Source organism: Vigna unguiculata, chromosome 5 (genome assembly GCF_004118075.2).
Source record: "Vigna unguiculata cultivar IT97K-499-35 chromosome 5, ASM411807v1, whole genome shotgun sequence".
NCBI classification, from domain to species: domain Eukaryota; kingdom Viridiplantae; phylum Streptophyta; class Magnoliopsida; order Fabales; family Fabaceae; genus Vigna; species Vigna unguiculata.
The window spans coordinates 11,131,953-11,144,328 of NC_040283.1; the positions used below are offsets into that span (position 1 = coordinate 11,131,953).

Consider the following 12,376-nt stretch of genomic DNA (forward strand, 5'->3'; position numbering starts at 1 on the left):
ATGCGGACGGGAAGTTCATATCTATTGTACTCTTGTGTGGGGATACGAGCGTGGAGGTTCGTATGTTCCGTGCTCACACTTGAGGCTACTATGAGCGGGGAGGTTCATAGTAGGTGTTCACGCATGTTGGACTACGAGTGGACAGGTTCATAGAGTTGGACTACGGGCGAGGAGGTTCGTAGAGTTGGACCACGAGCGGGTAGATTCGTGGAAGCATGATAATCCCTAAGGATCAAGGTTGTGAATGGATCTTTCTCATATAGGTTATAAGATTGGGGTGGAACGTTATAAAGAAGTCAATAAATTAAAATTGTCTAAGATAGATTGGGTGAGGGTTAATTCTTATTATTTTATTGATTGTATTATTTTTCTTTCTCAGCTCACCCTTTCTGTTTGTGTTTGGCGATGATCATGTGATTTGTCACGTGGAAGCATATGTGAATCCAAGTGAGCGTGCTGATGCGTAAGGACTCAGCGGGGCACACTAGGGGATGATTTACTTTATATTTTAATTTCTACATTGTAATAAACTTTATGAAGCTTTTCTCTACTATGAGCTTGTAATAATGATGTCACAGCGTAATATAACTGCGGCGATAAAGTTTTAAATTTTCCCGTGTTTGGGAATTTTATTTACTATCTTAAATTTCAATAAAATTTTATTTTATCAAGTAATATCCATCTAGAGTGTTACAATTGTGGTATGCATTTTGAATCTGTATTGGTAAGTGTTCAGGAACAATTATTATTTCTTAGAATTTTCCTTCAATTGGTATCACAGTCAACACATACTCTATTATGTATTCATGTGTGATTTTGAAAATTTTAAATTTTGGATTTTTTATGCTTGTCAATATTATTTGAATATGCATAATTTGTCGCTTAAAATTGATGGTTTCCAAATTCATATTGGAATTCTTTTTGAAGTTTTTATTATTAATTTTTCTTTGGATTTGGTACATAAAACTTCAAATTATAATAGTTTAACATTTTAAATGAGCTAATTGAATCAAGAAGTTGTCAAAGTGGTCTCTTTTGAGTAGATTGATTGTGAAAAATGTTAAATATTTGTGTTTATTTTTATCCATACGAGTATTGATCAGTCCAAAATAAGATTAATTCTTTGTCGGATTACATACACAGATATGACGATAAACGTGTGATAATCATGAAGTTTTTTGTGTGTCAATAATCTAAAAATGAATTTGTTGTTGGACATGTTGTTTTATTATCGATGCTTGATAATCACAGGATACTATAAAGTTAGTATTCATGCTTTTATAAGCCTTTGTTTCTCCTTTTATTGCATTGGCATAGATATTATTCTTATCATTCACACAAATTTACTACATGCATATGATTTTTTAGTGCCTCTCATTTTAGTACATCTTCGCGACTGCAGAGTTGCATGCATGTAGGGCTGAGCAAGTAATGTGGATCCATCCGAACCCGTCTGAATCGTAAAAACAATATGTTATTCGGGCGGTTTTATACGAGTCGGGTCTAAATGGATCACGAAATTCGGGTAAAAATGGGTTTGGGTGGTCGAATATGGATATTAAAATTTAAATCTGCGGATATCCAACCTGACCCGAATCACTTTTGTTTAACCTAATTAGTTCCCGCAGCCCATTTGTTGTCTTCCCCAACTTTCTTCCCTGTTAACCTAATCTATTGGGGCTGCCACAAGTCATTTCTTTTTTCCCCAACTTTCTCCCATGTTTCTCTCAAGCCAGTTGGTGGCCCTTAAGCCTTGCTTCGGATGCCATGGTGTTGCGACTTTATTGCTTTCGATGTCGGTTGCTGGTGCTTTTTGTCGAGTCATGTCCATTTGGTTCGTTTATGTGATTGTATGCCTTGGGTTTTTCGTTCATTATTTTGAGTTTTTCATTCATCTTGGCTGGACTTTACAACTTCTATCTCATCTTCTTTCAACTCCATTTTTTTATCTCTAAGATTCGGATAACCTGAATCCATCCAAATCAAACCGTAACTTCGATAACCTGAATCTGCCTAATCCGAGAAGTTAAACGGTCGGTTGTGGATTCAAAAATATCAGATTCAGATTGTACTGAATTGGACTTATTGAACCCGAATCCGACCCAACCCGACCAGTGCTCAGGCCTACATGCATGGGTTAGACCTATGGTAGGAGAAGAAAATCAATGGCGAGGAAAGACTTATGGGTTGGAACTTCTAATAAAGAACATTAAATGTTCTCATCAACAACATCTGGTTATAATTAAGGATGTCAACATGCGGGTAGGATACGGGTAGTAGCTCTCCCGTACCCTACCCGCTGGATAAATATCCGCCCCATACCCCTACCTATATCTATGCGGGTATCCGTTATGCGGATACCCGTATATTTTTTTTAATATCTACGGATATTCATGGGTACCCGTGGGTATCTAAAAAAAATTTAATATTTAATAAAAAAATTTAACCATAAATCCAAATAAAAATACAATGCATAACCTTCATAAATTTCAAACAAAGTCAAAATAACTCGTTTAAATAGTGTTAAATGACAATTTACAAATAAATGAAATTTTTTTAAAACCAATTGATAAAAAATAACCCATTTAAAATCAATGTATTAATGTTTTAATAATTTTTTTTAATTTAAATTAGAGTATAGCAGGTATAGGTACCCATAGGTACAAATATTATGATACCCATATATGCACCATTAATATGCGGATATCCATTTTTAAAATTCATTTCTTACTCGTTGCAGGTAAGGATGTCAACGGGGCGGGTAGGGTACGGGTAGTAGCTCCCCCGTACCCTACTCGCTGGATAAATATTCGCTCCGTACCCGTATCCATATCCGTTATGCGGGTACCCGTCTATTTTTTTCATATCCGCGGGTATCCACGGATATCCGCGGGTATTTACAAAAATATTTTAAAAAATAAATATTTAACCATAATTAGTGTTTATATCAACAAGTCCCCTTTCTCCGATTGATTCTTGAAAAACAAACAAATAAAAAATCACTATCAATTTATATTGTAGTTTATTTTTGAATAAAATATTAAAGAAATTACTAACTTCATCCATGTCCACCTCTTGCAACATTGTATAAAGTTTCATGTTGTCCAATTTTAATCTAGAAGAGCCTTAAAACATAAGAAGTTCAGTAAAAATTTCTAACAATCACTTAATTAAAATATCTAAGTAAAAGTGTTAATTTCATTACCTTCCATGTTGGTCCATAACCAGTCTTAGAGACACATCAATGCCTCCACAGTATATGGAAGTAATTTACTCATTTGTGGGGTAAGAATATGACCATCATTATTGAATGAAGACTCATAATGTTGTTTACTAATATATATATATATATATATATATATATATATATATATATATATATATATATATATATATAAGGTAAAGTTTAGCGGGTACGGATACTATGATACCCGTACTCGCCCCGGTAACATACGAGTATCAAAAATACCCATATCCGCGGGTAGCAGGTATCCATTTTTAATATCCATTTCCTACCCGTTGCGGGTTTTATCCGCGGATACCCGCGGGTACGGATACTTTTGACATCTCCAGTTGCAGGTTTTGGTCCGCGAATATCCACAAATACAAATTTTTTTTACATCCCTAATTATAATATTTAATAATAACTCATATTTTCTTGGTTTTAAAAATTCCAACATCCATACATAATAATATATATCTTTTTATTCATTTAGAATGCAATATAATTAAATATTATATATATATATATATAACCATTATTTAGTTAAAAAAGTAAATAACTAGTTATATAGCATATTTATAATATTTAATTATGTTTCATTGTAATAGATATCAACAACTAAAAATAAGTTATAATAAACGATCAATTCAAATAATAAACTTTTTACTTTTTATATCAACAAATAATAATAAAATTCTTCTTATTCATTGGACATCTCTATATAAATTTTTACTTTTTCATCACTCCCATATTTATAAAAACAAATTAATAAAAGACTTGTTAAAAGGATATAAATAAAATATGAAAATTAGAACTGTAATTTAGGAAAAGTGTGTCTTTAACGTCCAAAGTTGAAAAACGAAAACCGAAAGATATACAACCCTATAAAAAAGAGAAACTGTATAAAGACGGTTCCTCTTCTCCTTTTTATCACCACCCATATATACCACTCCAAAATCAAAATCCTCTCTCCCTCTGCGAGTCTCTGCATTTTAGTAATGATGAATAGAAACGTAGTGGACTACAACATCCGCAACAACACCTACAACCTATACGACGTCACTTTCGAAAATCACAACATCCACACCCTCGTCACCCACCACCCCTTCCAAGTCGAGAGGTGGCTCTCCAACAACACCGGCCGTCGCCAGGACCTCATGGTGGGCCTGGACATTGAGTGGCGGCCTAACACTCAGCCCAACACGCAAAACCCCGTAGCCACCCTCCAACTCTGCGTGGGTCACGCTTGCCTCGTCTTCCAGATTATCCATTCTCCTTACATTCCCCACTCTCTCGTTTCCTTCTTCCTAGACCCTAACGTTACTTTCTTCGGCGTTGGGATACGCGCTGACGCCAAGAAGCTTCTTCAAGACTACGGCCTCTACGTGGGGAACGTGTGTGAACTTCGTTCTCTGGCTGCGGATTTGCTTTGGCGTTACCCTCATCTGAAGCGGGCTGGGCTGAAGACTCTGTGCCGCCATGTTCTCGAAGTGGAGGTTGAGAAGCCGCTGAGTGTGACCAGGAGTTTCTGGGATACTCCCCAGCTCACCACCGAACAGGTTCAGTATGCTGTCATTGATGCCTTCCTCTCCTATGAGATTGGACGCGTGTTGAATGAACGCTCGTATCCGTAGTAGCTTCTGTCATTTCTACCGTTGCTAGATGAGTAGCTTCTGCAGTTGCTGTCATTTCTCACTGTTAACTTTGCTCTAGGTAATTAGCCTCTGCAGTTTCTTCATTTCTCGCTGTTACCTTTGCTAGTTTCTGCTGTATCTGTCATTTCTCACTGTTACTTTTGCGTGTTATGTTAGGTTTGTTTTTATGTTTCTTAATTGAGGACCTTCAATTACCTATGTCTGTAATTCTCTAATTCTCTGCTGTTTGCTATGATTCCACTGTTGTTTGCGATGATTCCACGGATTTTATCACGCTTTTATCAGTTTACTGTTGCTTATTTATTATGATTAATGTTTGACACTGGGTTTAATTGTGTTCATGGAAAACTGTGCAGATATTAGTTTTCCTTTTATGGTTTATTCGTTTTTTAACCACAAAACTATGGATTAATAGAATTTTAGTTTTTGTAACAGTCTAATCGAATCCAAAATCATTACAATGAATTTAATCACAATGCAATTTCTCTGATAGGTGTTATGGAGTTCAAAGTAAAGTTGTTTGGTATATCAAATTAATATTTGATTTGAAAGGGATTATATTTGTTTTAATATTGTTTGCATCTTAAATTTTGTCAATAAATTTTTTTAGAGAATTTAAAATATTTTATAATAAATATGTTGTTTAGATGAAAAATTTAACAAATTAAAATTTTAAAATTTAATCAAAATGATTGTTATGATTAAAATTTATTTAAATCAATAAGTTTTAAATTCTATCTAAAAATTTTATTAACAACGATCGTTTATAGTTGTTATAGAATTCAAAGTAAAGATGTTTGGTATTCGAGATTTAATATTTTTACATTGCATTGTTTTGATATTTCATATTTTATATTTGTTTTAAAATATTTTATAATAAAATATGTTATTTATATATAAAAATTTCAAAGTTTTAAATTTTAAAATTTCATCAAAGTAGTTAGATTTAATAAAATTAAAAAACCTATATTTTATCTAAAATTTTTACTAACAAAACAAATCATAATTAGAGGTAGAAAAGGGATAAGCCTAGGTCAACATGCAAGTCAAGGTGGCATTGACTACATTTGTCCAAAGTTCTCTTCCATGTAAAAGATTACAACAAAATTATTTCAAACGCAGTTTAAATATTGAGTGACGGCATTTGTGTGCTACAAATTCTTCTAGATATATTAGAGACCTAGCTTTTATATTAGAGACCCCTTTATCAAATATAATGCTATTAAGAAGTTTAGTTTCTTATTCTGTTTTTCTAATAGATTTTAATGTAAAGAGTGTGTTATAAAATATTCTTAACACTCTTCGATCAATATTTCAGAAGTCTATTAAGTGTTTGGTGTAAGTTACGAGTTAGCAATTTTAGTCAAGTGTAAAATGACTACTAAAGAATTATTCATTACTTGTGAATTTTTATGAAAATATGTTAGCAAGATATTCATGCATTTTTTTTTTCGCATGTAATTCGATTGATATTTGATAAAAAAATGTAATTGGCAGAAAATATTTAGAAATTTTGTAGTAAAAGTTTTCTGCAATGAAATACTGCAAATTTTCTTATGTTAAATTATTTACAAAAATATAATTTAAAATTACCAGCAAATTTATTTATATATATGTCAATTATATCTTTTTCTTGCTAATAAATTTTTGTATAAAATATCTGTAAAATTTCTTATGTAAAGTTATTCGAAAAAAAAAAGAATTTAAAATTTCCTGAAAATTTATATATCACTACTATAAATTTATGATTTAGCTATAAAATTTGTTGCCAAAATCTTTTCTGAAAGCTTATCGTAAAAGATTTACTTATTATTATATGATCTTTTGTTAAAAAATTTGACCTCCAGAAATTCCACATAAATTTTTTTGTATTTATTGCTATTTCTTTTACAAATTTAAATTAGTAAGAATATGTTAAATATATTTTAAATTTTAGCAGGAAACTACTGAGAAAAATATAAATTTCTTGTAGAATTTTACTAAATTTATTTTGTAAGAACTTGATATAAAAATTATATTGAATTTTTTTTATTTAATAACTTTTTTCAAAATTTAAATTCACAGCAAACTCTTTTCTTGGAAAATTTTCTACAAATTACATTTGCATGGAAGTTAGCATTATTATTTAAAATTTTGCGGGAAATTTTTTCCAAGTTTCTTGTACTCATAAATTTTAAAATTATTTACATCTCCCTCTTCTTCTCGTTATTGTGTTCTCACGCTCTGCTTTCGTGCGCTCAGCACTATTGTTTTGCGCTAGTACTATCAACACTCTGCTCAAACTCTCTATTGCGTCCTTGTTATGTTAGTGTTATGATTCTTATTAGGTACGTGAATGTTATTATGACCATACCAAAGCACACTTTGTTTCACGTGTGTGCAATGAACTTGGCCTTTGATCACAATTTCATATGTAGACTTTTTAAAGATTAAAGCAATCAGGATCTATATACACTGGCGGAGGATAATGGTGGTAGGGGAGGCCATACCCCCCAAAATTTAGATTTTTTTTTATGATAAGTATTTTAATTTTTTTTATAATAGATATTATGTATTTTGATTTTTTTATTATAAATATTAAATCAAATATTCTTTTTTTTATAAAAATAATAATTAACGGTAATAAATAATAAAATATAAAACCATACATAATAAAGAATAAAAAATTTATCAAGATATTTTATTATTATTTTTCATTATAGTTTGAGTTTCTCGCAAATTGTTCTCATCTTTCATTCTTACCTGTTTTCGTTTTCTTTTGTATCTGAAAAGAAAAAAATATTTTATTTTTGCTCTTATTTCTCCTTTGTTCTCTTCCATTCACGAGGAAGTAAAGAAGAATGTAATTCTTTCGTCTCACTTAATGGTAAAATATTAGTTTAATAATTTATTTAATGAACCTCTTCTATATTATTTTTATTTTATGAACATAGAAGAAAAAGTATTGTACTATGTGTTTTTTATAATCAGATTTTAATTGTGGTTCTATTATATGTCTATTTTCTTTTGTTTCTCAAGAGAAAAAGATCTATTATTTTTGCTCTCATATCTTAGTTGTTCTCTTCTATTCTTGAAGAAATAAAGAAGAAGATAATTATCTTTTGTCTCACTTGATAGTGAAATATTAGTTTAATAATTTATTTAATGAGTCTATTGTATATTAATTTTTTATTTTATGAACATAGAAGAAAATGGATTGTACTCTGTGTTTTTTATAATTGGATTTTAAGTGTGGTTTGATTATCATCGATTTTTCTTTTGGATTTTAAGTATGGTTTGATTCTCCGCTAATGATGTAGCTTATTGTTATACTAAGTTATATATTCATTTTTACGGTATTAATGCCAATAATTAAATGTATAAATTTTGGATGTATTATTTTGGCTTCTCCAACAATGTTGGTCAAGATCTGCCACTGCCTGTATAGTATTATCGTCTTAGTAAGCACTTGTCAAAAGAAGTATATTTGTTCTTGTATTTATATAAAAAGATCAGAAAATGTATAATTTATCATAATTATTGTCTTTATAGATGACATAAAGATTGTTGAAATTCCTATAATTAGTTCAAGAAGACAATTGATGAATTTGAAATGAAAGATCTTAAAGTACAAAGTTTTATTTCGGATTACAAATCAAGTATTTAAATAAATGTGTTTTTTTGTACATCAATATATAATGAAGGTGCTTAAAATGGTTTTACATGGACAAGTCACATTTATTATGCACTTCAATGGTTGTAAAGTCGTTAGATGTTTATAAAAGCCCCTTTTAGACGTTAATAAAATGATGAAGAACTTCTTAGTCCAGAAGTATCATATCCAGATGTTATAGGAGTACTAATAAATTTTACTAATTATATTCAACTTGATATACATTTGTTGTAAATTTGTTAAGCAAGATATTGTTTTCATCTACAAGAAGACATTGAAATGTAGTAAAACATATATTTCATTACCTTAAGGGCACTATGAATATGGACTTATTTTATCCAAACGATTCAACATGAGATTTGATGGGTTATGCAAATGTAAGTTATTTACCAGGTCATTCATAATAGTTGATCACAAAGAGAATATTTGTTCACATGTGGTGACACAATGATTTCGTGGCAATCTGTGAAACAAACCATAACAACAACATTGTCAAATCATGCTAAATAATTAGCATTACATGAGGTAAGTCGTGAATGTGTTTGATTAAGGTCTATAGTTCAACATATGCGACAAACATGTGGTTTATCCTCGGGAAAAATGGAATCAACAACAAGATATAAAGACAATAGTGTGAGTTTACATTAATTTGCTACATTTACTCATTAGATCGATTGATTTGCTACAATTATTCACATGATTGATTACTCTTTATAAGATTTAAATATTTGTATTAACTATTTAATTTTTTGAGTTATATTTTATATCTATAAATAGGATTTTTCCTATTAGTAATAATACATACCGAAAATTATCTCCATTTTCTCTTCCCTTTTCTTCTTCTCTCCTTTGTTTTATAACACAATTTTATTATTATTAGTATTATTCTTATTAATAATATTATTATTCTTTTATTATTATTATTATTATTGTGTTCCATTCCAAGTTAAAATGTATATATTTCATAGGTGAGAAAGTTAAGATTTTATGTTTATATTCACATTTATGTAAGTAGTTTGTTTTTTTCATTATAGTTGTTTACTTTTATTGCATCCTTGTATTATGGTTGACTTGTGGATTTGCTTCTATGGTTTATAATTATGTTTGTATTTAATTTAATGGATGCAAATGAGTAGTAACCGAGCTAGGATTTATGTGTTTGTGATTGCTTATGGCAAGATGTTTGTATTCGATAATCTCTGAAATATTTTTGGTGTTATTTGGTTGTAAACTGTTTTGAATGTTGTCATTACATAGATTTAATCAATCGAATATGCTTGGCTAGATATAGATAAATATTATTTACTTCTAAGTTTTTCTAACTAAAAGAAACAATTATTTGGACTAAAGGCGAAGCCGAGTCGATTTGGGTTGAAAGTCAAGAAGAGTCGACTTCGGCTGTAGGTCAGAATGAATCACTTGAACTGAAAATAGGTTTTAAAGGGAAGATTGAGTCGTGTGAGTCTGGTTAAATATTGGTTTAAGTTTGTTTAGATTGAAGTTCAGGCCACGTCGGTCCAGATTGAATAATCTAACTAAATCAAGTTAGGTCTGATCCAACCTTATTGATTTTGATCTTAGGCCAACTGACATAAGTCGGTCTATTGATTGACCCTAACTCATGAGACTCTTAGAGTTATTTTGACACTGTAAACTTCTTCTCAAGTGAACCTTTTGACTTAAGCTTTTATGACCTAGATTCATGTAGGCCAAGATCAAACCTTGTTTCTAAATATAACCAAATAATTTTTTAAGAGTCATCTAACTAGTTTGTTTCAATAATCACTTGTGCAGTAAGGGCTTTCTGCCCCGGTTATTTTCCACATTTTGCCTCGGGTCTGGAACAAAGGCATATTGGGGCGAGGCCAAAAAGTACACCTTTTGGCCTCGGTTATCACCCGAAGTCATAGACCCAGTTTTATGCCTCGGTTGTTTTAAAACCGGTGCCATATACACAGTTTTCTGCCTCGGGTCAGATAGGACCGAGGCCATAGGTGAAAAATATTTTTTTTTAATTCAAATTTTTGCAGACTTTTTGGCCTCGGTTATGGTTAGAACCGAGGCCATATGTGAGTTTTTTTGCCTCGGTCTTGGTAAGAACCGAGGCATATTCCCCTGCTTTTTTTTAAATAAATTTTCTATTTTATATATATTCCCACATTCATATATTTTTCAGACCTGCATATATTTTTCAGATAGCAGCACAACCATAACAGAATATTTTCTCAAACATCCATAATCCAAAAACATTTAAAAGATAATTGAAATGTACACAATCGAAATACATATATCCTAATCAATACTATTGTACATTTGAATTATGAATTTTGCACATGCTATCCTACCAAACTTTATGGACTTCGCAGGAATTGGCAAAGGACTCTTGAATGTCTGCAAAATAAGACATTAAGTTAGTATATAGAAAGACAACTTTAGTATACCAAACTTTAGAATATTGCAAAGTAATTGTTTTAATTCAAAAATATATTACCGTGTCCCAATTAGTTGTAATACGAGCACGCACAATTGTTGTCATCCATTGCATTATATAGTAACCACACTCATATGAGCCGGTTTGTCTATTACACTACATTATATCAACAACATTAAAATCAATTAATGAAGAAAATCAAATCAAACAATTATAAATATATGGATAGAAATATCAAACTTGGAGGGAACACCATGCAAGACATTTTGTCTTAGCCGTTGATCTCCGTGACAACATGTTATGTCCAATAATTGAACTATGATAAAGGGAATAAGTTAGGATACTTTTATATAACATGTCATTTTCATAAGATTGAGATTAGGTTTCTTTCCAATCTATCACTTGTCTAAGATGGTTGGGGGGAGGGCGGTGCAAAGAGCAAAACCACACAGCAAGGTTCTCCCTTAGGGAAACCACAAGTAATTACCAATGATGTCTGAGAAGAAAATAAATTTATTGTTATGCATTAAAATGATAGATTATATTCATAAGTTAACAAAAATGACTTACCCAGCAATATAAGGGACAAAATAAATTTTTTTTCCGCGTTGAAAGCATCCAGTGACATATGATTGAATGTCATCAAACTTGTTGCCTTCATGAGTGAGTTGGGAGTCTACAAACCCATATACATCATTCAGTCCATAGTTTCAGTGACACCAGACAAATACCTAAACATAAAATTGATTTGATATAAGTAAATAGATAAATATATCATATAACTATATATAATGATTGGTGACACTTTTTGGACCGAGACTCCTTGGACCGAGGCCTATACCCCTGACGTCCAACCACTTTTTGGCTTCGGATCCTACTGGACCGAGGCCTATACTCCTGTTTGGCACCGGTTTTGAGCGAACCGGGGCCTATACCCCTCTTTGGCTTCGGGTATTTGGAGAACCGCGAGGCCTAAAACTTGACTCTAATTGCAAAAATGTCACCACGCCATTATATGCTTCGATTCCTGGCCAACCGAGGCATATAAGGCGAGGTAAAATGGGAATTCTCCACTAGTGAATGTACTTTATTTTAAGTTAGTATGTACGAGAATAGTCCAAAATTAACATTTTTCTAATACAATTTGCGATGTACATTTTCTAATGGAATTGCTAACATGATGAAATCACTTTACATTATCATCATTCCTCCATGTAGCAACAAGGAAGTGTGCTTGTCTGACTAACAAAAGTTTCATTGAGTTATAGACCTCGACTTGAGTTTGTATAAATTACTTGTTATATCACAGAATTTAAATGTTAACATTTATTTATATTATGTAATTTTTAAATTTTAAAACAGTATAATATAACACTTATTTATTTTTACATATTTTTGTGAGAAAATTAAATAGA

General features: G+C 31.2%; 1 protein-coding gene across 1 annotated transcript; it reads left to right on the plus strand.

The window, feature by feature from the left end:
* The first annotated feature begins 4,224 nt into the window (after positions 1-4,224).
* Positions 4,225-4,857, plus strand: LOC114184348 (Werner Syndrome-like exonuclease). The gene has a single exon (XM_028071658.1). The coding sequence runs from the start codon at positions 4,225-4,227 to the stop codon at positions 4,855-4,857; it is 633 nt and encodes a 210-aa protein (XP_027927459.1).
* The last annotated feature ends 7,519 nt before the right edge of the window (positions 4,858-12,376 follow it).